The sequence below is a fragment of the Contarinia nasturtii genome, unplaced genomic scaffold (assembly GCF_009176525.2).
Source record: "Contarinia nasturtii isolate CC-2019 unplaced genomic scaffold, AAFC_CNas_1.1 Cnas_scaffold_4084, whole genome shotgun sequence".
Classification (NCBI taxonomy): domain Eukaryota; kingdom Metazoa; phylum Arthropoda; class Insecta; order Diptera; family Cecidomyiidae; genus Contarinia; species Contarinia nasturtii.
Window position 1 is genome coordinate 18,837 of NW_022201380.1, and position 27,354 is coordinate 46,190.

The following is a 27,354-nucleotide window of genomic DNA, read 5'->3' on the forward strand; positions in this document are numbered from 1 at the left end:
CTGTTGTTTTCAATTGCGAAAAATTAAATGTATTGTACAAATGGTTGAGTTCTGTTGATGGTTGGCTCTTTTTCTCTCTCGTCTCGGTGTTTTTTTTCTTCTACTGTTGTATTCACTCTCATTCTGTCAGCCTCTTGGTGTCTTTTCCACTTTTCCCTTATTTGATAGCAATGTAGTAAGTTTTATCGATGGTTAACGTCTACCCTGTTTTGGTTGTATGTAGCGTTTTGATTGTTTCGTTCCGTTTATACGCACTCGAAAAGGTAATGGGCGGGATTTCGTTGTCATGACGTCCCCACCATAAGGCCAATCCAATTGCTTCAAGGGCGGGCACATCCAATAAAAATTGAAAGTAAAATGAGATCTAAGTCAAAACTGTAAATATAGTGTATACTTATCAGAGTTGTAAGGATATTCAAATTATTTCGATCTTACTAAAAGACAAACCAAAATAACTTCGCTGAAAATACAATTTTCTGCATAACAGCTTGGCTCAACATAGGACTCGGATACATTGCTATGCATAAGATATGTTTGTATCGTGCAATGTAGATAGACAGCGAGAAAGATATATATATATTAGGGTGGGTCAATTTTTTTGCATCAAGTCCACATTGCGATTCTTGTTCTATGGGTCATAACAAGCATTTTTGCCCAAGGAACCATTTGTCTAAAATGAATTTAGAGCCAGCGGATTTTTCTCCATAGATATTTTCCAAAATATTTAAAAATCGACTTAGATATTGCATTAAAAAGACAAAGAGAAATTTTTTGGGTCAGCTGCCCTCAAAAATTCGGCTTCAGCATGCCGAAAAACCTTTAGAAAATGTTTTTTTTTCAGATGCCCTCCGAGACAATTTTTACATTTTTATATATATATATATAGAGAGAGAGAGAGAGAGAGAGAGAGAGAGAGAGAGAGAGAGAGAGAAAGAAAGAAAGAGAGGCAGATTGCTAAACGGTGACATTATTCAATCATCAGAGTGACAGTGGAGGTAGAGATTCACAAGAACATTGCTCTTTCTACGAATCCAAATGTATTGAATCAATTTAACAGAGACAAAAAATTCATACAAACCTTTAGTAAAATCATTTCATTTGATCGTATGTGGGATCGGCAGAATCCATAAATGAATCCATTTAATTAATACGATTTGTTATCGCATCATATAATACATCATATGTGTTTTTTGAAGAAATTTTCTCCAAGGAGTTGCTATGTTTATAAATAGGCGGAGCTTTGTTCTTCACACAAGATATATTATCACCGCAATTTCCACAATTCCGCTACATTGACTGCTTATATTCAAGTAAATTAACTTATTTTGGTCGCAATTTGTTGTGTTTAATCGAAAATAATTATCATCGGCTAATTTAATTTTGAACGATAATGAAATAAATTACTTTTAAATTATAAAAAATATCACCCACATCCCGCCAAACAAATGGTATTGTATGAACTTTTAAGCTGACTGGCGAGTTTTAAGCGGATGTACCAGAGTTGATATTTTGTAAAATAATATGTGTTTTACTTTAAAAAAAAGACATAAAAGAAAATTCAATGAAACGATATGAGATTTGTAAATTGTAACATTTATGAACAATTTATTCAGACAATTCTACGTTCTAAAAACTTCAATCAATATATATATTTCAAAAGGCACAAAAACACCATCTGTTGAGTGCTTTTTTATAAGTCTAAGAGAATGGAAAGCTTGTGTACTTTAAATTCCACAATCGCTATTGCATTACACTTCCAGCTGTCATCTCCATTATCATTCGAAAAATATTATTAGTACACTGTAAAATAGAAGGGATTAAATATTAATCATTTGGGATTTTTCATCAAAATAATCCAAAAGGATTAAATTTTAGCACTGTAGGATTAAATTTAAATACTTACTAATTGTAGCGAATTGTAGGACCACGTTGAAATCCCGCACAAAACCCAGGGCTTACGGCCGAGAGCTCCGCGCTTGATCCAGATGAGAACGCAATGTTCGTTGTGTTGTTTGTTGATTCTGAAAATGACAATGATTATATCAATTTCTAAATATGAACGTAAATTAAAAGTATGTGTAGCTTCAATTGATTAGATAAATTCAAAGCAGAATTATTGAAATGATTACATACTTGATTGGATGCTGCTCGTCTTGATTGTCGAGCTCGTGCTGGTGGTGCTGGCGGTGGATCAGAGTTTCGAATTTTTCAATGCCAATTCATTCAATTATAATTACCATTAGTTAATGTAAATTGAAATTTTCAATTTATTTTTTTCAATTCATTGAATTGAATTTTCAATTACCATTTACATTCAAATTGATAAATGAATTGAAATTTATTTCAATTGCGTGAAGTTGCAGAGATTGATGCCTTATGCGGCATTTGTGCATAGCTAATGTCAAAAGTGAGGTTAATATTTGAATGCGCACATTCAACAATAACGGTTGCTCGTTGCTGTGTCAATAAGTTTAAAAGAAATCGCAGCAATGAAAACAGTTTCAAATTTTAATTTTTTTAATTTGTATATTAATATTAAATTTTAAATATATATACATTTTAATTTACATTCAAAATGTTATTATAAATGAATTGACGGTAAAAAATTGAAAACAATCGAGAGTAGTATTATGGGAGCCAACTAGAATCTCTGCAACTTCACGCAATTGAAATGAATTTCAATTCATTTCTCAATTTGAATGTAAATGGTAATTGAAAATTCAATTTAATGAATTGAAAAAAATAAATTGAAAATTTCAATTTACATTAACTAATGGTAATTGATTTTCAAATAAATGAATTGAAAAAACTAATCATTATTTCAAACTCTGCGGTGGATCTCCTCCTCCTGCATTTTCTTCTTCTTCTTCAACATGCCGTTGAAATGCTGGATGTAGCTCTATATTCATAACAGCACACCATCCTGTTTGTTTGTAAGGAATAAAAAAAAACGAATTCATTGTCTATTGTTCATATTAAACTGAGAGCATATCAATTTAACAAACACAAACCTTTGTAGAGAATGTTACGACCTGCATTTGCATCACGATTCCAGGTGATAGTACGCCCAATTCGAGTTTTCTCTTCATATTTACGAAATTTTGATGCCATACGTGGACCATCAGTACGGGGACGATGTTTTCGTTGCTGCGTCAATTTGCGATTGCTTTTTCGTGATTCAATCGGACCTTGGGCTTTTCCAAGCACATTTTCTCCACACAATGGTTCGCATCCATGGCATGTGAGATAGCGATATTTCTCCTTTACTTTGCCTCTTTTTGTCGGTTTTTCAAGTTCACGGAAGCACAACGAACATAATTTGGTCGTCCGAAATTCGTCCACCTCGACCACTGTACATTTACGGCGACGTTTCAACTTCTCGAACAAATCTCGCACCTTCGATCGAATATATCCTCGGGCTGGTGAATCTGCCGCAATGAAACGATCACCGACAAATATGAACGTTTGCTTACCATCGATGAGCTTGGTTGCATATGCATCAAGTGCTCTATTCGTGTCAATGTACTGGAGAAATGCTTGCAAAGCGTATTCATACTGTGTGTATGCTGTGAACTTTTCTTCAAAATGACGCAAAATATGATCAGCATATGATTTATGGTCTTCGGCTGCTCATCAAATGACTAACAATGTAGACGCATCTTTTCATCGATTTCAATTGTCAGCTTTTTGCGCCATTTGTTCCGTCGCGATGAATTTATCATATCTTGGTATTAGCCCGATGTCAATCGAATGATTGTTTCAGTGCGATTATTTCGATCGTTGAAATTGTTAATGCGCACACCACCAATGACCAAACGTAGTCCAGGATCGAGACCATACACTTGTTGGCTTTTCAGAAGCATCTCTTGTGTCTCTTTCATACGCTCTTCATCGTCTTTTTCAATGATGAATTTTGTTCGTTCCATCAAAAATGACATACCGACACCATCTGTTTGAATGGAGCTGTCGAATTTTATTGTTGCATGGCCATCATTTTTGTTTCTCAGTTCTCTTTCGATGCTATCGATGTCGAAATACAGACGCCATAATACATCCCATTCTTTACTTTTGATGTCTTTCTCCTGTTTTGGGCCGCCGTTTTTATTGCGAAATAATCGATGTGGACATTCTATCTGTCTCAACATGCGATAAAACACTCTACGATCAATTCGAATGTAATATCTTTCGAACGATGACGTTGGTACCACGGTGAAATGTCTGTATTCACGAAGCTCGGTTCGTTCACCTCGCTTCAATGTGGCCTTTCGTTCACGTTCATGATTGCGAATGTACCTATTTTTGTATATTTTCCAAAAAATAAATTGATAAAATTACTCGTGTGATATTTGTAGAATTTTCAAAATGGAAAGAAATCGCATAAAAAATACAATCGTTTGATTCACAATAATAAATGAACGAAAACTCACTGTTGCAAATTCAGGAATATTGGTATGTATTTGAACCAATTGCTTTCCATAGCAAAAAAGTACCCTTTCCCATCGTCGAATCGGATTGGCTTTAATGTATTTTCCAGTTCCCACATCAAATTCAGGTCTGGCACACAGTTGGAGTTTCGCTTGAATAAGAAATCCATGGTGTCATCAATTTGTGCTTTGCTCGCGTTTTGATGTGTGAAAAACTTTCGGATGCGTGAGTGAGCGTGCATACAAATATTATTTTTGTAATTTGTATAAAACATTTGTACTGCGTATTCAACTACATTCCCGAATCCTTCAATTACTGGAGCTCGAACACCGTATTTTTGGCAAAAGTACCAAATGCCGTAACACAACCTGTACCCGCTTTCTCTGGCGTCGTTAAATGCATGCTCAATGAACTGAACGCCGTAAAACCAATCTCGAAATAAATTTTTGTCGACGAATTGAGTATAGAATGCTTCGATTTGCTCGTCTGTACTGCGCTTGAAATGATCACTGGTGAAATAATGCAAATTCAGTGCACCCAATATGTAGCACCCTGTCATACGTATACGTCAATCAACTGAGCAAATTTTCCAGTGTTAATGGGCAGATTCACTTTTAAACCTTTTCGAGCACTTCTTTTAATTGTTTGGTGTTCTTTAATTTTTATCTTCTTTCGTGGCTTAAACGCCGATTCGTGATTCCGTTTGCGACCGCTCATTTTTAGCAACTGTTAACGTATTGGAATCTCCACCGATATTTATACCTCGAAATATTGATGAATAATCAAAATATATTTTGATAAATATAAAAGTGCCGGTTTAAAAATATTCAGGCCACTGTTATATTTATCAAAAACTACAATGACTATCATAGACTATGCATGCCATCAAATAAATTTATTAATTATACTCAAAAATCGGTTGATTTAGCAATGTATGATGAATTTATAGGTTCCTGGTATTTTAAAAACAGGCCTCTAAAAATTTATCAAAATATACAATCACCGATTCATGTGATCGAACGGGTTCACAATAAACAAATATCAATGCGTTCATTTCACTCTTGCATAAATACAATTTCATAATTCTGCACTCCGATTTCAAATGCTGACAAAATGTTCGCTAAATTACACTCCCAAAGGTGTGATACGGAATTTATGTTGATATTCGATGCAAAAGAATCTTATTGAAAATCATTCGTCAACTAAGCAAGAATTAATCTTTCGTCAACACGCATTTTACGATAGTGTTTCGGTTGTTCAAGATTCTGATGGATTTTGAAAATTTTGCAAAATGTTTGCCATGTTACCCTTTTGAAAAAAAATCACTGAGCACACAAAAGCGGTTGTGACATGGAATGTTGATATTGATGCGAACCGACCCAAAATTCTATTGAAAACCATTCGCTAATCAATTCTTTACTTTGTTTTCACTAGCTATAAAACATTTTATCAGAAATCTAATAAATTGCACAGAAGCGATGGAAAAAAGGATTCTATTGAGAATTATATTCTAATAAACAAACTAATCGAAATTCCAACAGAAACAAAATTTAGTTTTTTCGACAACGGTGCACGTGATTTACACAATAAACATAAGACCGTGAAAGGTTATGTTTGCAATCGAATGACAATGACAAGCATTTGAAGTTTCATGTAAATGTCAATACAATATGAAACAGTGTTCCAAAGGAAGATTCATTTTGAGATATTTTTTTACAAACAACAAAAAAGTGTTTATTGAACTCAAGTTAAAAAATATAAAATGATCCCATTGGATTACTTTTTAGTCCTTTTGGATTAATCGTAGCTGAAAATCCCAAAATACTAAATATTAATACCACCGATATAATAGTGTAGTTGTTCAAAATACATACTCAAATATTAATACAAGTTGAGTGATTATATAGGAAATTGGAACTAATATTGGTACGATTTTAATTTATCATATAAAAAGAAAAATATTTGGTGGGAGACTACAAAATATATAACTAGTTCGGTACTGGTATGTATTTTGTAAAAAAAAAAAATTGGGGAAAATCCCATTTTTGAAGTTATCGATGACTGACATAAGATGAGTGAAATGTTAACGAAATAAAAGAGTGAATGTGACATTCGTGTACATGAAAAATTGTTGATTTAAAGTTGGTCAGAATTTTACATTTTTATATAAAAATAATTTAATATGAATAGAGCATATATTGTTATAAATGATTTCTTACAATCATTTTCATCCATCTTCGATATTTGTTTTCATTTGCCGACGTTCCGAATTTGACATATGCAAATTTTTATATTTCATTCACATACGGAACAAACACATTTAAATACAACACATACAGACCACGCTACTTTAAGTATTTGGCTGTTTCAGTGCATGAATACGTACATGTATGTGTATCACTTTGAACAGTAGTGTGTACAGTAAATACAACAAGGTTCGTAAAATACGTTGTACACTCAAACGAAAAATAAGCAGTACGTAAGTTTTTTCTACTAACTGTTTGTATGCATTCAATACATTTATTATCACGCTGTTAATAATAAGACATAATATAAGTGTGTATGTATTGTTTTTTATTCGACGATTTCACTTCTTCTTAAGGTACATTCAATACAAACGATCACATAAACGACGGCCATTTTTATGTGAAAGAAAAAAAGTTATTCTCTTTCAATGTAAAAAGACAAAAACAAAAAAATCGGTTGAAAAAAATCGGTTCATAGCTCTTAATAATCTTTAACACCTGAAATAGTGAATAAAAACTTTGAATTTTGTTATTGTAGAGAAATGCGAAATTTTTTGTAAGGTGCATAATATTGCTCATTTTGTAACATTGAAATGAAAACTGTTTATGGTTTCATGTGAACTACTGTAGAAATTCTATCATGATGTGAGTATTGAAAGTTAATAAGTTTCTTTAATTTAATAATTCAAATCATTTGAATGGTGGAATATCGATTATCAAAAAGTCATTTGAAGGCACACGCCAAGGATTTTATAGGTTAATTCAAATGCTACAATTTATCGCATTTACCTAACATATTCAGTTAAATTGAAGTTTATAGGAAAATAAATTGTTTCCGACCTCTTTTTTTTTTCAATTTATATGCATCATGTGCTACGTGCGGAAACATTTCCAGTTAAAGTTTATTATGATGTAAATAATATCTTTTGTAGTTCTTATTGGTTGATATTTTTGTGATGACATGTTTTCAAATGGTGGCATTAGAACAAACTTATTTTAAAAAGGACCAAGATTTTAGTAAACAAACTATATTCATCTGCATTATCTTCATGCGGTTCTAGATTATCGTTTATATGTTATTTTTATTTAATTTACATTCCGAAGTTTTTTATTTAGATTATTTAGTAGATGTGCATTGAAAGAAAATATATTATGTTTACTTTTAATATTAGACAAAAGTTTACTATTAACAAAACAAAAATACTAAACTGCCAAACCTAAAAGGCAATTTTTTTTTTTGAATTTTAGTGAATTTTTTTTACTTTAATTCTTGGAAATAATATTTCGTGTCTCACACAAAACTTCGTGTATTTATTTGGTCAGATATACATTCTTTTTTTAAATAAAGTATGAAAGCCACAACCAAAAAGTGTGTTTGTTAATGAAGAATATTTCAAAGACTCAATCAGTGTTATGAAATTGATATTTCTTTTTCTCGTTCGATTTATGCATTAACGAATTTGAATGAATTGAATGACACCAACTGTAATAGTTTGGTTGTAGACGTCGTTTTTGATGTAGTTTCTAAAGTAAAACATATTTGTCCATACAAGCAAAATTGAATGTCACTTTTAATGTTTATTATCATTTAAGGAAGTATGTTCAAAACAAATGTTCATATAACGAGCTTCAATTTTACTCCTCATCCAAACACATTAAAGTGCATTATAAAACAAATAATAGTGCCAAATCAGCCATAATTAACAAGCAAATAACAAATGACTTCAATATATATATATAGCATTATTATTTAGAAACTATTGTTTGTAAGAAAAAGAATAAATATTTTCACCCACACGCACTCACACGTAGCAAAGTGTCAGTAGAATGACAAGCAGAATACATTTTTAATCGACTAATACATTGTTACGATTAGTCTATATTGATCGAACCAAGCATATTTGTAAGGTTTGTACCGAATACACGAAAAAGTATGAGTTTTTTTGTTACTGTAGCATGCTGTACAATCAGAAAATTTTTGCCACGACAACTTCAACGTCAAAATTACACTATTACATAAACATTTACTTTGCTCGCACACATATCCAAATCGATTTTTCATACCCCTGATGTTACGATATTGTGATTGGGTAGGAATAATTTTGATAATTTAATTTGAAGAAATAAAAAGAAATTTTTGCTTTCATTGTTTAAAATAGAATTCATTAAACTAAATTCGATGGGAATTACTGGTAGATTTTTTTTTCTTATTATATTGTGTGCTAGTTTGTGACATTGTACCGAATATGCGTTTGTGTTCGTGTGTGTAAATTCATTAGTGTGTGCATATATGAAACTTCAAATCAATCCTATGTACACAATCTACATGTCAGTCTACAGTTTATCATTTTGAAAGCTAATAATTGTCATTGTTTGCTCCGAAATTAGATTGGAAATAAGATTCCATTGGAGGAAATCTGTAAACTAACGTGAGAATCAAAAGAACAAATTTTTATTAGTTTCACGAAATTTTGTTGCAAATCACCATTAAAGTGAGTTTTTTTAGTTTAAGTTCTTCATTTTATTTCACTTGAAATGATAAATAATGTGTTGCATTGATCGTATCTATAAAAAAAATTATAGTGATAATAATAAAGTCTAAAATAAATGTTTTTGTGACTTACAAACTATCCATTATTTCGGTTGGTAGAAAGAAGTTTTCTTCCTATGTTTGCAAATGAATTTAATTAGTTGGTTTCAATGCATTACTATGGGTTTGCATATGTTTTTTGTAAATTTCAAAACGATTAGTACAAATCAGAGTAATGCAAATGTTCTATATAAAAACAGAAATTAGGTACGAAAACTACAAGTTCATAAATAATACAATCGACAGACTGTGGAATAAAATTGTCACAGAGAATCAAAGAATAAATGAGATGTATATAAAGTGTTACTTAAAATGGAGAGACAACGAGAATGAGAATATATAGATAGAGAGATGAAGACGCACACGATAACTCCGTTTTCGTTTGTTAGATGAGCAAAGAAATAAAAGCAAAAGAAAATGTGATTATGAATTATACTGTTACATGAACATACAAACCGTAGTAAACATATTTAGACCTCGTAGGACGAGAGTGACACATTTGTCGTAAATGGTTGCAATCATGTTGATTTTTCCTATGCAAAATGTGTGTTTAGCCGATTGACTATGTCACAACGTTGGTAAATGTTGGTGCGCTCTGAACTTTGTTTCACAACACCAATTTCAAAAGTTGATTTTAAACGTTGATTTGAAAGAAATACGTGCTAGTACTAAAAGTATTTGTGGCCCAAATTTGTCACACATTCCATTTATGAGCCATCCGTACAGTGTGGCCTTGTTCATTTTGTTTATTCTATTCTATGGTATGCGTTTCGGGCATCAAGTGAAAGTAGATTTCTTTAACTAATATCATCAATTATGATAATCAATTCTAAAGTAAAAAAAAGTAAATTAATTTGTAACAATTGTGATATTTAATTGAAAATGAAACCGAAGAAAAGTCAAATAAAAATATAAAATAAAGTGAAATGAAATAATATGTCTTCGATGTACTTGTGTATGTGAATTACAGTGCTCAGCAAAGACGTAACGTTTACTACTGTCGTGTCCCAAATATGAGTTGAGAGTATGTTTGTGCGATGAGCGGCATTTAATACTGTATGCAGTCTATGTATTTTGGATAGATATCCATCCGAGATATTTTAGAATATCTGGATATTTAACGCAACTGCACAGGGCCAGAGCTGTGTGCGTCTCACATATAACCTACGTTATGTCGCTACACGAAAAATACAGACAAAGTGTGACTGTGTACGTGCGGCACTTGATAGTATCAAGTTGATACACATATACGTAGCGACCTACCGTAGATTCTATTTGCGATGCAAACAGCTCTGGCACTGTGCAGTTGCGTTGAATATCCAGATATTCTAAAATATCTCGGATGGATATCTATCCGAAATACATAGACTGACTGTATGTGTTACTCTGTTGACTTCGAAGCCCGATCATGGTATAGGATTTCCTATATAAACCTTGTAACTAACAACACCTCTAATGCGTATTCCGAGTACTAATCGAAGTTTGTGACAATATGGCCGTCACAGTTTGGCAAAATCATAATGAATCGATTAAACTGCGTTAAAATGTTAAATTAAAACAGTAGAAATACATATTAATTTTTTACATTTTTGAAAATAAAAAATCTTTTGTTTTTTTAATTTTTTGAGATTTTCTGTACACAATATTCAAAAATATTAAATTAATAAAAATGAATTGGTTGACATAGCCTCACTTTTGTGTCACAATCGTGATAAACCGATCAAATAATTACTTAAACGAAAGTGAGGTTATGTCAACCACTTCATTTTTTATTAATTTAATATTTTTGAATATTGTGCAGTAAATCTCACGAAACTGCCGGAAACTACAAAACAAAACAAAGAATTCTTATTTTTAAAAATGTAAAAAATGAAAATATTTTTATTTCTACTGTTTTAATAATTATTTAATCGGTTTATCACGATTGTGACACAAAAGTGAGTTTATGTCAACTAATTCATTTTTATTGAATTAATATTTTTGAATATTGTGGACAGAAAATTCTACAAAATTAAAAAACAAAAAATTTTCAAAAATGTAAAAAATTAATATGTATTTCTACTGTTTTAATTTAACATTTTAACGCAGTTTAATCGATTCATTATGATTTTGCCAAACTGTGACGGCCATATTGTCACAAACTTCGATTAGTACTCGGAATACGCATTAGAGGTGTTGTTAGTTACGGGCATTATCAGGCTTCGTAGTTAGTCGGTTATTAATAGATGGCGTTTATATAGTGTGCCCTTATTGCGCTTGACTCTCGAGAATGACTTTGTGACTTTTCCAAAACATCAATTCTTGAGGCGAACTGTATGAAATTCTTGCGTATTTTTTATGCAAATAGCTTCCTACATTACCGTCAATGGAAATGTTTCATTATAATTTCATAAAACGACATTCAGAATCAAAAATAAAATTAAAATTGCAAATTGCACATTTTGTTTATCGAATAAATAGTTCAGCTCAGTGTTGAACTTGGAACAGAAGTGAATTGAACCTTGGAGGAAATGAACATAAAAATTGTCACCATATTATTAGGTATGTTAACAAATGACTTGATTTTACCACCAAAATACAATATTTCAAATACTGATTTTGAAATTGATTTTCACTTCAGCGGCATTGATTGTGGTGTCGGTGGATGCTGGTTTGCTCGATGCCATAAAAAATTTGAAAGTTTTTCGACATTTGGTGAGTAAATCTGAATTTGTGCCAAAAAACAAAACTCAACGCCGTATTTTCAGAAACACAAGTCAAATGGAACGAAAGAAAATGAATCGGAGTCAACGTACCATGCGAGAATCAATGCAAAAGACAGTTTGAATGATGAAAATGATTGGATAACTGTACGTTTCACGAAGCAAAACTATCAAACTATTCAAATATATAAAGAATTGGGTCTCTCTTTCCAAAAAAGGTTCAGTCGCCGATCGCGCTCTCGTTGCACAAGTCAAAATTTGTGAAGCGTGATTTCGAACCGTTAAAATTCCATGGTCATTGGGAACGAGAAGGTGAAGCATTCATCGAAGATACTGGATCCTCTGCGAAGATAACATTTCAAGGTCGACATGAACGACCCTTTATAAGCGGCGGCCTCTTGAATTCCGGTGAAGTTTACATTTTTGTAACCGAGTAATGCGCTATATGTTTTATATGAAAACGTCACACGAATCTCCCCCGAAAACGACATCTTTGGTCTTGCAGCAGAAGCTGTTTCTATGCTGAAAATTTCCTTTCAGTTTAAAAAATTTAATATATTATTTATGCAGAATTGTACAAATATTTTAAAACTTTGAAATGAGATTTACAGAAATATGCATTTGAAAATTGTTTTAAAAAATAAACACGGTACAGTCAATTTCAAAAATTTCAATGAATAATATTGTTGACATATTTTCACGATGACAGCTATTTTTGCGGTACAAAATTGACCCGTTTGAATGATTTGTCAATATTGAACAATTGAACATACTCTACACACATGGGGAAACAGAGATGGCGTTGTCGTAGCATGTAGAAAAATATATGTTTAACGCAATATTCGGCTTCATTTTTGAACAAATGCACTTGCATTGGGGCGAAAAAGATGATCATGGTTCAGAGCATGTAATCGATGGCAAAATGTGAGTCAAATCAATCATATTTTCTAGTTTCATATAGACTGATTCGTGTTTTTTGGATGTGAAAGTTTTTCGGGTGAAATTCATTTGGTCCATTTTAATTCGAAGTATGGTGATTTCGATACGGCTGCGAATCACAGAGATGGTCTAGTTGTAGTTGCTTTTTTTATTCAAGCAAAAGGTGACAAGAAAAATAAAATGTTTGCCAAAATCACTGATCAAATTCCGAACGCTCGAGAATTGCACGCGAAATCGTTTTTGGCGGCAGGTTAGTCAAGATCATTGCATGAAAGGTAACGATTTATGTGAGATTTTCTATTTAGACTGTTTGAAATGGATGTCGACGCAGGAGTTAGACAAGCATTATTTTATGTATCATGGATCATTAACAACACCGCCGTACAGTGAGGCGGTCACTTGGATTATCTATCGCAAACCGATTCACGTGTCAAAACAACAGATAGCCGCTTTTCGTAAGCTCCGTGCAGCTGATAATATACATCAAATCACGAAGAATCGTCGCCAACTGCAAACACCACATAAACGACTAACGGTCATTTTCGCAGGAAAACCGTGAAACCTTGACTCGGAAATGACATTTTAAGGATGCGAATTAAAAGTAAAACAAATGGAATACGCATTGAAAAAATATTCCAAAAAAAAAAATCCAAAACAAACAAAACTTCACCAGAAACATCGCATCACAATAACGTCCATTTGAATAAAAACGTGAAATCATTTGTCTGCAACTCGCAAGAACTTAGACGGAATTGACGTCATTCAAAATGTATTTTACTTGTATGTAAACAAGCTCTATTTTACTTGTATGACCTTGGAAACATCATTTCGTGTAAAATACGAAAAAAATTGTGTGTGTTTTACTTCGAACAAAAAGTACCTAGAAAAGTACTCTTTATTGGAATAAGACGAAATTTGTTTTTATTTATTTATTTATTTTCACAATTGAACACGAATTGAATGTCTGTTATAATCATCAAGAATTTCGTTTAACACGATGGAAAGAATTTGAGAATGACGTCAAGCTAATCGTGGAGTTTTCTCCGTTCCAATTAAAAACCTTGCCCAAATAGTACGTTGAATGTTATATCTGCTTATAATGGATTTCAGTTCTTGTAGTTGAATTGCTAATTCTGACTGTTTTTGCTTCATTTCATTCAGTTGTTCGAGTAGCTCATCGTTAATAATTGATGTTACATCATCAGGGTCAGTATTAATTTTCATTTTAGCGAAACTTAATCTGCAGTTAACGATTTGTGGTCCGTTCGCCTGTTGTCTTAAAAGAGCAACATTTTTCACAACATTGTCAAACTTCCTTTTCAATCGATCATATTGTGCGGTCATTGTGGGCCAGGATTTTTTAAACAGTTCAGCGTCTGGCTTTTTGAAAGGCTTGACGTTCCACTCATTGAATGAAGCATCAAATGGCTCACGAAATTCGTTATCATATTCACTGGGTGAATCAAAATTCAGTCCGGTGATTATCGCATCATGTAATTTCCTGAAGGTTTTCATTTGCATAAAGTTAATTTCACTGATTTGTTTTGATATGAAAGTTCGGGCAGGCATTCCTTGTACTTCCATCCTATTGGGAACATTCGATAAATATAGTTCTCTCTGTTCTTCCGACAAAAATGGTATCATGTCTTGGAGGTTAAGATCGGATGTATTCGGCTTTCTTTCGTAAATTTTAAGCATGAAATCTATGTTTGGGACCCATTTGATTTTAGTCGCTTTTATCTTGTCACGAAAACTGTCTGCAACATTCTCGAATGTTACAGGTTCACAGTTAATCTGGATAAATGGAAGATAAACATTGTTTAATTTAAAAAATGAGCAAAAAAACTTTTTTATCAAAAAACACGACATTTTTTTCAATTTTTGTTCATTTCGGTCAGTCATTTTGCGAACTTATCGACCTTAACTATGATTAATGATAGCCGACTTTTGAGGTGATTTTCAATCGGGTGATCGAAGTTAGCAAAAAGGTGAAATTAGGGTTATTTTAACTTAAACTAATACCTGAACGAGTAGCAGAAGCGATGAAAATGTGAGAAATAGAAAGATCTTCATTTTGTCTTGAACAATACAATTGAACTGATACGCCATCAATCAACACAACGTCTTTTATATTTACACAAATTGTACGATGAATCTAACAAACGTGCTCTGAAAGAATACGTTTGTTAGAAAGAATGTTTGAAATTATAAAACTATTTATAATTATTTTTTTATTGGGTTTTTATAATAATTTTTTATTTGGTATTTATTATCTGTTCATCTGTTCTAGTAAATTATAAATTGAGTTTGTTGAAAACAGTAGGCGAATATTTATTTTGGGTTTTCGTTTTGAATTTAAAAACAAATATCCATTTTTTTACTTTTAATTGAACTAAGAACTTTCAGTGAATTCATCAATACGTGTCATTCTTTTTAAGCTGATCTCGGAGTTTTCTCCGTTCCAATAATAAACCTTGCCCAAATAGTACGTTGAATGTTATATCTGCTTATAATGGATTTCAGGTCTTCTAGTTGAACTGATAATTCCGATTGTTTTTGCGTCATTTCATTAAGTTTCGCAAGTAGCCTATCATTAATAATAGATGTTATTACTTCGGTGTCAGTTGCATCGATAATGTCATCGAAGCTTATTTCACAGTCAATGGTTTGAACTGCGTTCGCTCGAAATATTAAATTGGCTATTGTTGACACTACTCTATCAAATCTCTCTTCCAATTTTGCATGTTGAGCTAGCATAACTTTCAAATGTTTTTCAACTCTCTGCAGATCGGCCTTTTTAACTGGTGTCTCATTCCAGCTATTGAATGAAGCATCAAATGGTTCACGAAATTCATTATCATAGTCACTGGGCGAATTAAAATTCAATCCAGTAATTATCTCTTCATTCAATTTCGTGATGTTTATCATTCGTATGGAATTAATTGAGGTGATTTCTCTCGATAAAAATCTTCGAGCATTTTTTCCGTCAATTTGCATCTCTTTTGGAACCTTTGCCAACACTTTTAGTTTCATATCTTTTGTAATGAATGGGGCCACTGATCGATATTCAGTTTTTACATTGGCTGCTTTTTCGGATATATCGGTCATGAAACTTAAAGTCGACTTCAATTTAATTTTTTGGCCTTTGAGTGAGCAATGAAACTCTGTACTACTTGCTCGAATGTAACAGAGTCACAATTTATGACCTTGATAAGAGAATATAAGGGAAATTTGAAGCTTCTGAAATTATTATTGTTACTTATTATTTATATTGAAAGACTTTACATACCTGAACAAAAACCAAAAGCAATGAAAAGGTTAACAGAGAAAACGACTTCATTTTTTTTTTCACTTGAATAATCCACCTGAATGAGAAAATGATTTTGATAAAAACTCGGTAACGCAAAACGTTTTATACGCAATTATTGTCGCATATGTTTTTCGCTATTTTCTACAGTCGTGTAAAAGACAATTTTCACATTTAGCTTTGAAAATTGTTTGGAATTCCCAACTAAATAAATGACGAAATACTAGGCTAGCTCAAAAAAATTGTTTATGGCAATTCCATCCACTGATTACCGAATATTTGTAGAAAAAAAGATGTTTCTTTTATTTTATTCGCTTTTTGCAGTCGGGTCGAGACTATTCAGCACGAATCAATGGACATTTCTTGGATTTTCGAATGTTCGGTGTATAAAAAATGTTCAAATCTTTTTTGAACTAGTCTAATGTTTGAAACTAAGCAGAAAGTCTCTCTATGTGTATTATATCTGACATCCTTTATGACGACTATTAGTACACAGCGCAGAATGACTGATTTGGTGATATTGATAAATATAGACTGTCTGCACAGAGAGAAAAAATGTGGTATTTTAATTCAATTTTGGTAGATTCATCTTTTACCAACTTTTCGAAACCACAGATGACGCTAGCCCATAAATGTAATGAAGCAATTGGTAAAACTTGTTCAACTAATAGTCTCTTTTGAGAAATGACCATCAGAGATGTCAAAAATGGTACTCGTAAACTTAATTCGTTGTTGGTTGATTTTATATTAAATCTACTAAACTTGAATTAAAAATACCACATTTTTTCTTTCTGTGTGATGTCTGTGTAGCTTTAGGGAGTTATACATAGCTGGGCAGACTGAGAAAATCAGGGGGGATTGGGGGGCTAAATTTTTAGCTATGATCCAAAAACCTTAGCAAAATGAGAAAAACTCTATCCAAAATCATGAATTTTGTAAAGGGTTAACGCAAAAATTTGATGTCTCAGGGGGGTAATCCCCCCTCCCCCTGCCTTCCCAGCTATGGAGTTAAACGAGTTCTGTCACGTGAAATCCCTCTTCAAAGCCGTAATGTGGAGGCTTTTTTTCTAAATAAAAGAAACTAGAAACATTATACATTTCCAAGAAATTCTTTATTTTAGCACATTTGATGGATTTAAAACCAATTAATTTGATTAATTTAGTTTGAATTCGAAAATCTAAAAGAAAAATCATTATTGTTATCGTCCGTTTTCAAGCCAATCTCGGGGTTTTCTCCAGTCCGATTATAAATCTTGCCCAAATAGTACGCTGAACGTTATATCTACTTAAAGTGTGTTTCATTTCTTGCATGTGTCTCATTTTCATTGCTTGGTTGTTTTTAATTTCGGTGAATTGCTTGACCACGGTTTTGATAGTTGCTATTTTTCCTGCCGGCAAAATTTCAGTCAATAGGCTATTGAGTTTGGACGAACATTCATTGATTCCCACGTGATTTAATTTGAAGCTCAATTCCGTTATTTCCGTTGCCAACGTGTCAAATCTTTCCTTCAATTTTGTGTCTTGTTTTATCATAACATTCAATTTATCTTTTACATTTTGCGCTTCTGACTTTTTGGCCCGCTTTACATGCCATTCATTGAATGAATGATCGAATGAGCCGCCAAATTCGACATCATATTTGCTTGGCGCCGCAAAATTTAGCCCTTTTATAATATCTTCTTTTAACTGCGTAATCGTTTGCGTCTGATCAAAGTCAATTGAAATGATTTCTTTTCGTAGAAAATCCGTGGCGTTCATTCCATTAACTGTCGTTCGCTTCAGTACCTCTGCCAACACTTCTTCTCTTTCTTCTCTGGTCGTAAAGAGAGGCACGTCACGCATGTTAAAAGCTTTAATAAACCTAGCTTTTTCGGAAATTTTCACGAGAAAATCAAGGCTCGATTTCAATTTGACTCCAGTTGCATTTGCTTTAGTATTGAAACTCTGTACCACTTGTGCAAATGTAACAGGATCGCAATTGATTACCTTTGGAAATTAATATAAAGACTTGGTTTTAAGAACTTCAATAATTAGGTTTTTGTACTGCATATAAATTCATACCTGAACGAAGATTAGAAGAGATGATATTATTTGTATCTGTTTCATTTTTGCAGTTGAGTAAACTTTGATGAATTGAAATTGATAGACGCAATCCGCTTTATATACCCTAGTTTACTTAATATTTTCACAATTTACACGTGTACCAAGCAAAATGTGTTTTTGTTCAAGTTAAAATTCATAATTACAGACTTATTAAATGATGTCAATGTAACCATTTGTGTCTCGGTTGAAAACATTTTGTGCATACTTTCCAAATTATTGTTGTTGTTTTTGCACTTTTTCGTTTCAATGCTTCAGAAATAAATTGAGTTTTTCGATCTAATTCTAATAAATGTCAGATGGCGCTTATCAGCGGCGTTCGCATCAAAAAGTCTCCGAACTCATACATGTGTCATCCGCTTGAAATTAAGCAAGAAAAAAGTTCACTTTTTATTGTATTTTTTGATTTTTTTATTAAAGCCACATCGAAACAAAATATCGGCTGATAATTTCGAACGTACACTGTTACTTAAATTGAATCGGTCACTTTTGACTATTGTGACAAAAGGAGAAGATGAAGAAGAAGTTTAGAAAATACCATACACTGTTCTTTAACAAAATGTCTAAATTTCAAATCAATGAATAAATCAAAATCATTGGTAATGTTATGATGAGTGTTGTTTTAGTGCCAAATCAATGACTTCCTTCTGGATGTGTCCGAACATGTGAAACTCTTCCAGTGAATTGCGTATGCCTAGTAATCCGTTTATCCAATCCATCGATGAAACGGTTCCAAACGTCAGTGAGATTGTCTTCAAAATGGGCTGACTCAATGCGAAGCGATTCAATTCACATTGCCTGTGTTGATCGATAACTCTTTTAGCTGGACATTAGATAGCAATTTCGTTGGGCAATAAGAATTTGGATGTTTAATTTTTCAAGCGAAGAGATTTGAAGGTCACCATTCAAAGAAATGGAGAAAAACATGTTCAAATTTAGCTCTAGTAATTCCTGAAAATGTTGGGCCACAAATCGAAGGAAACATGGATAAAGCCTGTACAGATTGTGCTGTTGACCACCTTATTATTTGCTGCTGGTCAGCTTTTGACCGAGAGTTGAATCGTGCTGAGCTCGTACGGCTCACGCATACACTTTCGCTTTGTATGTGCTGCCGTTGATGCTATTGCCGTTGCTGTTTCATACGAACATACGAAGTGAATATAGATCGGTCGTGCTTCGCACAATTCACATTTATGGCGAAATCCGAGTGTGAGCCGCACTGACATTTACAGCTTGAAATCCCTACTACCGTGCTAGATGGTGTCGACACGAGTGGACGGATTTTTAAATTTATTTGAACGACGCCATGTTACTTTACTTGTCCATTACAACGTACATGTAACAGAAGAAACACACAGTCCATGTCCTCGCTAGTGGACATAAACGATTTGAACCGTCAATGTGAACTAGATCAAGTATAGAACTTTACATAGGATCATATACGATGAATATGGATTACACAATCTGTTTCAAAATACCGTCACCAATGTCGACACCATTTGACATCAAAATTTTGACAGTAAAAATATGTCTTATTGTTGTTGTCGTTTCATTGCTGTGTCGATTACTATGACAGTTTATCACTCCTTCATGAATTAATTTGACGTGGAGACTACGCATGGATTCTATCATTCCGCAAAATTGGCATGATAGTATTGTTTGATATGCGAGTCTAAAAACAGCTTGGTTTTTCTTTGTATAAAAACATAAAAAAGTGCAATATGCTGTTTACGTCGCATAACTCTTTGAAATAAATACCATTTTCGACGTAACTATTGTTAAAGAGAAATGGAAATTTTTCAACATATTTTGCTCATTCGAACCCATATCCTTTTTTCCATTAAGCTAAAACGAAAAAACAAAATTATCAATTTCAATCAAGCTATCCCGATATTGACAAAACACACGAGTAGAATATAATGCACTTTGCACCGCCATTTTGGTATCAAATTACCAAAATGGCGGTGCAAAGTGAATTGTCAAATTCGACAGATGACATGACAGTTGGCAGCTGTCCGTAGTATTCTTTCGCTTTTTTTTATTCTCTCTGCGTTTTTATTATAAATAGCCTAAAAAACAAAAACTAATGAGTATATTCAGCGAATTGTGTTGCTTTTAATATAACAAAGGTTTATATAAAACCGTTGAAAAATCAATTCAATATAATTATAATGATGCTAACTTGGTTTATTTTGCGTTGATATGAGAATTCTGTCATTGCTAAACGCACATCATCATCGACAGAAATCCCGATCTCTCTTGGTGAAAACAACAAATTCCAATTTTCGATGGAATTGATTCACAACAGTACTCGAAATTATATTAGCATGATCAATATATAAGCTGGTATAGCTTAAAAAATTGTGGCACCCTCTGCAACGCACCACACCTAAAATTGATGTATAGCACTCCAACCTAGGGGGTAGACACGTGGAATCAAAACTCACAGAAATCACAAAAATCACAGAAATCGCAGAATTCAATTTTTATGATTTCTTTGATTTCTGTCAAATGTTGTGTATATTGTACCGCACACACACTATGTGTGCGACTTCCACTATAGGCGCACACTACCACAGTGAAATTAGCTTTGTATATAAGTGTATTTTATGTCCAATATTGAAGTTTGGAATCGAGAAATCACCGAAATCGCAAGAATCAAAGATTTCATAGAAATCAAATAATTCACACTGGATTCATAGGTGTCTACCCCCTAGACTCCAACGGGTCATCTTTTTTAAACTGGTTAGAATGAGGCTGTTGTCCATTCATGTGCGCTTTTGCTATTCGTATCACCTTGTAATCAAGGCATTGACGGCAGATCACGAAGCAGTGCCGGAAGTAGCTGACAATGATGTCAAACAAGAACAATCGCCCGATAAAGGCAGTGTCCAGTCAGTTGTAATTTTATGAATAAACTCTCACTCTGAAAATCTGACATCTCTGATCCACGATTGAATGTGTCAGAATAAAAAATCAAATTCGCATTTCACCTCTTGCTCGCTCCTGAAGGATTTTCCATAAGTGTGCTCAGGAGATGAGATATGAAGTTGAGTTTTTATTCTGACACATTCAATTTATCATAATTTGTAGCTGTCACTGAACATAACCACAAAAGTGGTGCGTCTTCATAGTAAATTTAATGATTCATTACATCACATATACTTGAAAATACATCACTTTTGTGGTGATATTCAGTGACAGCTGCAATACCGTGGTTAAATTTAGTCAAAAAACCTATGTCAGATTTTCAGAACAGTGGAGATTTTTTTTTATTTTTGTATTTATATTTAAATTTTATTTTTTAGATTGAACCCGAACGTGGCTCATTACATAAATCTCAATAAAGACTCTTACGGGTGTAAGACGAACTTTTCCGCACGGTGGTAGTCGCGTTTTTTATTAAGAAAGTTCAAAATAATATTTTTTCGATTTTTCAAGCCTGTCAAGCGGCGTAAAGTTCGAGACCAAAAAATATGTTCAAACCTTGGCATCGAAATATTTTTTAATTTAATAGCAGAAGTACCCGAAAAAAGATTTTTCACACTTTCATGATGAACCCATTTGTACGACATTTGAAAGTATTCTATTTTCTAACAAAACACTATAAAATAATATGTCTGACGTTAATTTTGCTATAAAAATTATTTTTGAAACACGTTTCATAACTTTAGTCATAAAAAATTTGGATTTTTGTATGAGAGCCATGTCTGTATGCTACCTTAATGCCAGTAAGCACGAGTCCTATATAACACCCGATGAAAGCATCCACAAGGAAAATATTTAATTCTTTCACTAAAATGTAACATTTTAAATATGATTATTTTGATTAAATAAAACGAAAAATACATTATTTTATTGGTGCGTATATTTCAATTTTTTTAAGAAGTATAGAAAATATCTACAAAATGCTTCAAAAAGTGCAAAAATATATATTTTTTTTATGATAGATCGGAATGGAAATGTCCGATTGGTCGAAATCGCCTGTTTTTGTTTTCTGGCTGAGACTCCCTTCGATGATAAAATTTACAAAGCAGTTGCTGTTGCTGCTGCTGCTCCTGTTTTTATTGCCATTTTAAACAATACGTCCCGTAAAAAATGTTTTTAAAACAAACTTGAATTGAAAAATCACCAAAAATTAATTCACAATTAAATGGCTTGCTGCCATCAAAGCCGCCTTCATCTGAACACTTAAATTCATATCAAAAGTGACGTCCATGAAGGTGAATTTGGGGAAAAATATTTTGTCGTATGCAAGCCTTTCAATAAGACCAACTTGATTGCCTTCTAATGTTAGAATCTATAATTTTAAGTCGGAAGAAACAATGAAAACAATTTTAAATCATATATAAGGTCAGGGTGGCTATCAGAGACTGTTTCTCAAAGCAATATATGTGAGAAGGAGCACTTTCTTTTTCTTACTTGGTAAGAAGTGAAGCGTAACGCACCTCCTCACAGATGTTGCTCTGCGAAAAAGTCTCTGGTGTCTTTATAAGTGAGTCACTGCTGGAGAGTGTGACTTTTACTTTCACTTTTTTGGTTTCATTCTGGTTCGATATTTCCAATAAGATTAACCCGCATTCCTACCACACCAGAAAATCTATCGAACTCCAAAAAAAAAGAAAATTAAAAACCCCTAGTAGTGACACGCTTATATCAACCGCCCATCCATACGTTTCAGTTTACCTTAAACTTTCTACCAGAGCTTTTCGTTTTAATGCGTAGCACTGTTTCGCCCTTGTGGTTTTTCACAATGAATTTGTTCGTTGACATAATGCTCTGTTGTTCCACATGAGCTATAACTGCGCCAAAAGGTATTTTCACTTCCATCGTTAAATGGCCACCACATGACGAGGCACGTGAAAAATGTAACACTTCGTTTCCACGAAGATCCGAAATGGTCATTCCAAGTAATCCACATCCGAATGTGAAGCAACCATCACTTTTATCTTCCTCAACGCCCAAATACACCTGAATTTAAATATCGCAAAGTTATTTTAAAGAAAAAACAGAAATGTCTTTCCCGCACTTGGTGTGTCAAAAAGGTGGGCATTTGAACGAAAAAACTCACATCTTCCTTTGATTCGTTTTGTATGGAAAACTCAACGTTTCGCGAAGAACAATAATGGGCGCTTCGTTTAAGAATCAATCGATTGACATTTGTTAAATACTCCAAGCCCGGCGGAACATGCCTACCACCTGTAAATGAATTAATTTTTTTATTTGACCGTTTTAAAGGCCGCGACAGCAGCAGAGTCGTGATTTGCTACAGTCGCTTGCCGCATACGATGCATGTGTCGTCGGCACGCTATCCATAACACTATATCATATATATTATACAACTTACTAGAAATTCTGCTTTGCTGTGGTTGAAATGTGACAGGACTTGAAGTTTCATAATCAATATTGGACGGATGTGTGGGATTTCTTCGATTGATTAAAATGCCTGAAGGTATTGCACTTGAATTTCTTTCCATATTCTGATTCAAATAGCAAAGCAAATGCACATTGGTTAAATTATTTACTATCGCTTTTTGTGCATACAAATTGTATTACAGTCCACTCTGATAATGAAAACATGACGTCATACTTACATTTTCACCTTATTTTTTGAATGTTCCAAACTATTCGAGCTTTTTCCACGTAAACTCAATTATTCACAATAAAAAGAAGATTAAAATTTACCTTTTGATTATTATTTTTTTTTGTTCTAGAAAAAAATTTGGTTGAAAAAGTCGAAAAACATCGAACTGTTGTCGTGAAGTACAAAATATGACTAGTGAAGTCGGTATGTTTATTTTCACCTGAAAGTTCGCGTTACACATGCACATCGGTGCGGAAGTGACGCGAATATAGGCACGTGGGTCAGCTGCATGGATAACTATGTAAAATATTCCGGAAACGAAACGCGTACATAGGACGATTTACAATACAGATACTTTGGTTTCGTGCAAAAACGTCATTTGCTGTGTTATTCTTTATTCATGAACCATTCTAAGTGTATCTCAAGCGCGACAGTATTCATTAGACAAAAAGTGATGTTGAAACAACTTCTGAGCATACTTCATGTAATTAACGTTAACAATAGACGTGTACAAACCAGAGGTTGTAGGCGGGTGGAAAAATCGACCTAAGGATTAATGGCTTCCGTTCTTGCCCGACCCGACCAGACCCCAACCACAAGTCAGACTGGAACTTTAATACTCTATCGAAACCCATCCCAATTGATTGAAAGAACGACCCGTGCTGGTTGCGTAACACATACAACTATTGGACATAAAATAAATAGATAGAATCTTTTGTAAAGGTATCATAATTCATGAAGACTAATTAACAATTAATAGACTTTCTGTTTTCGAGAACATTGAAGGGTTTTTATTCGAGTTCATACACTTATTTCAACCAGAAAGCTCAATCCACAGTTGAAAATACATTTATTTGTGCAAAACAAGAACGTATAAAGTCGCATGTGTTAGCAATACGGATACATATGGATAACGAATAGTTGACGTGTAAGATGACTGCGAAAGCGAAGCACACAGTGACGTTTTGAGATACGTTCAGCTGGAAAATGACAATGTTGTTTACAATCTGTTGGTGTTCATTCCCTTGTGGAAAATTACTGACTGACTAGTCAGTTAACTAAGACGAATTGGCTGAAGCCAACTGTGATTGAAGTTTTTCAGTCAATCCAAGTAGAGAAAAATATAACTTGATTCAACTTCAATCGCAGTTGACTATAGACAAAAACGTCCCAAATTAGTTATCTGTTTAAGATGAGATACAAAGACGACTAAAGTCGACTGGGTAGACGACTTCAGTTAACAAAATCCAATTTCAGTCGATTTCAGCTAACCAGTCAGACAGTCAATTTTTTTCCACACGGGTTGTTCAAGAGTATTGTGCATATCAAGTAAGCTTTTGACAGCTATTATTCACATTTCTGGATCATCATTCACTAGGACAATTGGTCATTTCTTTGAAAATGTGAAATTAAAATTGGGTTTCAAGTCTATTCTCAGATAAACTTTACACGATTGCTACAACAGCAGCATTGTTTCGTCTTTGTTTTATTTCCTAAAAATATTCTTTTGTTTAATACACCAACTTCGAAATGTATGCGAAGACAAATTTACCAATAAAAGACTTGCTGCAATCAAAGCCGCCTTCATATGAATATTTAAGTTGGTATCAAAGTTGATTTCCATGGCGTATGTAGCATCGCAAAAATCTTCCGAATATTTTACTCTATTAATAAAACCAACTTGATCTCCGTCCATTGTTAGGATCTACAATATTAAATCGAATTCACTGAAAATGTTCCTCTGCGCATTCAACAACAAGCAAATGTGAAATAAATCGATATACTTCTGTTCACCTTAAAAGGTGCTCTTCTGTTACAGCTTTTTTGAACCAGGCGTAATATTGTTTCATCGTTGTGATTTGTGACAATAATTTCGTTCGAACACCATGTTAACTTTTCTTTCACTCGCGCAATCATTTGTCCAGAAGGTGTTTTCACTTCGAAATAGCTAGTCATACATTCGGGAAAACGTGTAAATTGTAACACTTCGTTTCCGCGAAGATCCGAAATTTTCATTTCAAGTGATGAACATCCAAGTGTGCACCAATTATCAGCTTCAATGCCCACATATATCTTAAACGAAATGTTACATATAATAAAAACAATAAATTTGAATCAATTTAGAACATACTCACATCTTCCTTTAATTTGGTTTTTATGAAAAACTCTCGGCCATATGAACAACAGTTACTTTTTCGTTTAACAAACAATCGATCGCGATTTTTTAAGTATTCCAAGCCGGGCGAATCATTCAGGTCATCTGTTTGCGGATTTTATACACATTTGATTAATTATGTCTTTAAAGTGCTTTTGAGGTGACCGACTCCAAAGCTAGCTCCAAAGCCACAATAAAGCAAATAAGCAATAACGACATGTCGTTTGTAACAATTGCTTGACGCATTATTAACAATGCATTCGTCGTATTGATCGGTAGCGTGTATGTACATTGTACGTATGTGTAAATATATAAACAAAACCTACTCGGAAAATCGTTTCGCTGTGGTTGCGATGTGACAGGACCGATTGAAGTTTGATGGCCTTGATTTGAAATCATCGAAACCATATTTATTTTGCTGGAATTTCCTTGAACTGCTTTTGAATTTACCTCCATCTATAATTTAAATTTAATATTGAAGAAAATGCAGTAGTGTGTAGCAAAAATAGGAATAATTTGAAAAACAAAAGCGAAGAGGAACATAAACTTGGTTGTAGAATCTTTTGAATATAAATAAATCAAGCGTTTTTCGCGAAAAAAAAGAAAAGTGGGGTGGTTAGCCACTGGTTGCAAAGAATAATTCGGACGATTGATTGGAATTTTGTGAAAAACATACCACTGTACTTTCAATACTGCTTATTTTTATGCTTAAACCTTGAAAATAAGATCCAGAGATCACATTATAAAAGAAAATTCTATACACACTCAAAAATAAATCACCATGGAGCAAAATTTCATTGAAAAATATAGATTTTCAAATTATTAATTTTTCCAACTTACAGTTTTTGGTTGAATATTTTCCAAAAAAGGTAAATTTCCTACGTAAATTCTTTGAATTGATTTGAGTTTATTACTCCAGTTTCATTCACAAAAATTGTTTATTATTGTTTATTTTTTGAAAAATATTTAATTGAAATAAGGAATATTTCAACAAAACGTTTACTGGACAGTTCAAGATGCGACTATTTGTCGCGTTAAGTCTCACCGAATAGCTCGTACTATAATTGGAAATACGCAAATAAATGTATAAGAGCATATCTATGTATGTTTTTATTCAGACATTACTCAGCCATAAGCGCTGAATGACATACTCTCTTCTCGATACATTCAATAATCTAAATTACCCTTCCAACGATTTATAAAAAAATCATATATTTTTTATTCCAATACCTTTCCAACGGTGTATCAAACGCCGGGAGAGAGAATCAAACCAGCTGGAATGCGTTTATTCCAACCGAAATGTCAC

At 33.2% G+C, this 27,354-nt stretch overlaps 9 protein-coding genes across 9 annotated transcripts; 2 read left to right on the plus strand and 7 right to left on the minus strand.

The window, feature by feature from the left end:
• Positions 1 to 1,685: 1,685 nt before the first annotated feature.
• On the minus strand, positions 1,686 to 3,722 carry LOC116350293. Its single transcript, XM_031782048.1, has 5 exons — positions 3,692 to 3,722; positions 3,012 to 3,626; positions 2,134 to 2,923; positions 1,904 to 2,021; positions 1,686 to 1,800 (listed from the first exon to the last, which is right to left on the minus strand). The coding sequence occupies exons 1-3, from the start codon at positions 3,720 to 3,722 to the stop codon at positions 2,817 to 2,819; spliced, it is 753 nt and encodes a 250-aa protein (XP_031637908.1). The 3' UTR covers positions 1,686 to 1,800; positions 1,904 to 2,021; positions 2,134 to 2,816.
• Positions 3,625 to 5,205, minus strand: LOC116350418. The gene is made up of 2 exons (XM_031782212.1): positions 4,428 to 5,205; positions 3,625 to 4,293 (listed from the first exon to the last, which is right to left on the minus strand). The coding sequence occupies exons 1-2, from the start codon at positions 4,982 to 4,984 to the stop codon at positions 3,732 to 3,734; spliced, it is 1,119 nt and encodes a 372-aa protein (XP_031638072.1). The 5' UTR covers positions 4,985 to 5,205; the 3' UTR covers positions 3,625 to 3,731.
• Positions 5,206 to 11,752: 6,547 nt separating this feature from the next.
• On the plus strand, positions 11,753 to 12,568 carry LOC116350400. Its single transcript, XM_031782190.1, has 4 exons — positions 11,753 to 11,802; positions 11,882 to 11,955; positions 12,009 to 12,110; positions 12,182 to 12,568. Exons 1-4 carry the CDS (start codon positions 11,772 to 11,774, stop codon positions 12,398 to 12,400), a joined length of 426 nt encoding a protein of 141 aa, XP_031638050.1. The 5' UTR covers positions 11,753 to 11,771; the 3' UTR covers positions 12,401 to 12,568.
• Positions 12,569 to 12,789: 221 nt separating this feature from the next.
• LOC116350294 (carbonic anhydrase 1-like) lies at positions 12,790 to 13,461 on the plus strand. The gene is made up of 3 exons (XM_031782049.1): positions 12,790 to 12,887; positions 12,953 to 13,152; positions 13,208 to 13,461. The coding sequence occupies exons 1-3, from the start codon at positions 12,790 to 12,792 to the stop codon at positions 13,459 to 13,461; spliced, it is 552 nt and encodes a 183-aa protein (XP_031637909.1).
• Positions 13,462 to 13,751: 290 nt separating this feature from the next.
• Positions 13,752 to 15,050, minus strand: LOC116350353. Its single transcript, XM_031782123.1, has 2 exons — positions 14,925 to 15,050; positions 13,752 to 14,696 (listed from the first exon to the last, which is right to left on the minus strand). Exons 1-2 carry the CDS (start codon positions 15,009 to 15,011, stop codon positions 13,923 to 13,925), a joined length of 861 nt encoding a protein of 286 aa, XP_031637983.1. The 5' UTR covers positions 15,012 to 15,050; the 3' UTR covers positions 13,752 to 13,922.
• A 158-nt stretch (positions 15,051 to 15,208) lies between these two features.
• LOC116350354 lies at positions 15,209 to 16,309 on the minus strand. Its single transcript, XM_031782124.1, has 2 exons — positions 16,192 to 16,309; positions 15,209 to 16,108 (listed from the first exon to the last, which is right to left on the minus strand). The coding sequence occupies exon 2, from the start codon at positions 16,008 to 16,010 to the stop codon at positions 15,336 to 15,338; it is 675 nt and encodes a 224-aa protein (XP_031637984.1). The 5' UTR covers positions 16,011 to 16,108; positions 16,192 to 16,309; the 3' UTR covers positions 15,209 to 15,335.
• Positions 16,310 to 17,302: 993 nt separating this feature from the next.
• LOC116350364 lies at positions 17,303 to 18,328 on the minus strand. Its single transcript, XM_031782140.1, has 2 exons — positions 18,271 to 18,328; positions 17,303 to 18,195 (listed from the first exon to the last, which is right to left on the minus strand). The coding sequence occupies exons 1-2, from the start codon at positions 18,313 to 18,315 to the stop codon at positions 17,422 to 17,424; spliced, it is 819 nt and encodes a 272-aa protein (XP_031638000.1). The 5' UTR covers positions 18,316 to 18,328; the 3' UTR covers positions 17,303 to 17,421.
• A 3,831-nt stretch (positions 18,329 to 22,159) lies between these two features.
• LOC116350409 (phospholipid scramblase 1-like) lies at positions 22,160 to 24,067 on the minus strand. The gene is made up of 5 exons (XM_031782201.1): positions 23,904 to 24,067; positions 23,657 to 23,789; positions 23,381 to 23,508; positions 22,996 to 23,280; positions 22,160 to 22,609 (listed from the first exon to the last, which is right to left on the minus strand). The coding sequence occupies exons 2-5, from the start codon at positions 23,784 to 23,786 to the stop codon at positions 22,448 to 22,450; spliced, it is 705 nt and encodes a 234-aa protein (XP_031638061.1). The 5' UTR covers positions 23,787 to 23,789; positions 23,904 to 24,067; the 3' UTR covers positions 22,160 to 22,447.
• A 757-nt stretch (positions 24,068 to 24,824) lies between these two features.
• LOC116350408 lies at positions 24,825 to 26,931 on the minus strand. Its single transcript, XM_031782200.1, has 7 exons — positions 26,889 to 26,931; positions 26,725 to 26,762; positions 26,375 to 26,504; positions 26,029 to 26,153; positions 25,688 to 25,966; positions 25,446 to 25,598; positions 24,825 to 25,386 (listed from the first exon to the last, which is right to left on the minus strand). Exons 3-7 carry the CDS (start codon positions 26,502 to 26,504, stop codon positions 25,339 to 25,341), a joined length of 735 nt encoding a protein of 244 aa, XP_031638060.1. The 5' UTR covers positions 26,725 to 26,762; positions 26,889 to 26,931; the 3' UTR covers positions 24,825 to 25,338.
• Positions 26,932 to 27,354: the final 423 nt, after the last annotated feature.

Coding starts and splice junctions, on each gene's coding strand:
- LOC116350293 (XM_031782048.1), bottom strand. CDS start 3,722: ATGATAAATTCATCGCGACGGAACAAATGGC. Junction 3,627..3,691: donor ATCGCGACGGAACAAATGGC/GCAAAAAGCTGA, acceptor TTTGATGAGCAG/CCGAAGACCATAAATCATAT. Junction 2,924..3,011: donor TCGTAACATTCTCTACAAAG/GTTTGTGTTTGT, acceptor ACAAACAAACAG/GATGGTGTGCTGTTATGAAT.
- LOC116350418 (XM_031782212.1), bottom strand. CDS start 4,984: ATGACAGGGTGCTACATATTGGGTGCACTGAATTTGCATTATTTCACC. Junction 4,294..4,427: donor ATATTCCTGAATTTGCAACA/GTGAGTTTTCGT, acceptor ATACAAAAATAG/GTACATTCGCAATCATGAAC.
- LOC116350400 (XM_031782190.1), top strand. CDS start 11,772: ATGAACATAAAAATTGTCACCATATTATTAG. Junction 11,803..11,881: donor AATTGTCACCATATTATTAG/GTATGTTAACAA, acceptor TTTTCACTTCAG/CGGCATTGATTGTGGTGTCG. Junction 12,111..12,181: donor ATGAAAATGATTGGATAACT/GTACGTTTCACG, acceptor TTTCCAAAAAAG/GTTCAGTCGCCGATCGCGCT.
- LOC116350294 (XM_031782049.1), top strand. CDS start 12,790: ATGTTTAACGCAATATTCGGCTTCATTTTTGAACAAATGCACTTGCAT. Junction 12,888..12,952: donor CATGTAATCGATGGCAAAAT/GTGAGTCAAATC, acceptor TGGATGTGAAAG/TTTTTCGGGTGAAATTCATT. Junction 13,153..13,207: donor GAAATCGTTTTTGGCGGCAG/GTTAGTCAAGAT, acceptor TTTTCTATTTAG/ACTGTTTGAAATGGATGTCG.
- LOC116350353 (XM_031782123.1), bottom strand. CDS start 15,011: ATGGCGTATCAGTTCAATTGTATTGTTCAAGACAAAATGAAGATCTTT. Junction 14,697..14,924: donor CGCTTCTGCTACTCGTTCAG/GTATTAGTTTAA, acceptor CCATTTATCCAG/ATTAACTGTGAACCTGTAAC.
- LOC116350354 (XM_031782124.1), bottom strand. CDS start 16,010: ATGACCGATATATCCGAAAAAGCAGCCAATGTAAAAACTGAATATCGA.
- LOC116350364 (XM_031782140.1), bottom strand. CDS start 18,315: ATGAAACAGATACAAATAATATCATCTCTTCTAATCTTCGTTCAG. Junction 18,196..18,270: donor CTCTTCTAATCTTCGTTCAG/GTATGAATTTAT, acceptor TAATTTCCAAAG/GTAATCAATTGCGATCCTGT.
- LOC116350409 (XM_031782201.1), bottom strand. CDS start 23,786: ATGGAAAGAAATTCAAGTGCAATACCTTCAGGCATTTTAATCAATCGA. Junction 23,509..23,656: donor ACAGCAAAGCAGAATTTCTA/GTAAGTTGTATA, acceptor ATTCATTTACAG/GTGGTAGGCATGTTCCGCCG. Junction 23,281..23,380: donor AAAACGAATCAAAGGAAGAT/GTGAGTTTTTTC, acceptor ATTTAAATTCAG/GTGTATTTGGGCGTTGAGGA.
- LOC116350408 (XM_031782200.1), bottom strand. CDS start 26,504: ATGGAGGTAAATTCAAAAGCAGTTCAAGGAAATTCCAGCAAAATAAAT. Junction 26,154..26,374: donor ACAGCGAAACGATTTTCCGA/GTAGGTTTTGTT, acceptor ATCCGCAAACAG/ATGACCTGAATGATTCGCCC. Junction 25,387..25,445: donor TTGCAGCAAGTCTTTTATTG/GTAAATTTGTCT, acceptor GAATATTTTTAG/GAAATAAAACAAAGACGAAA.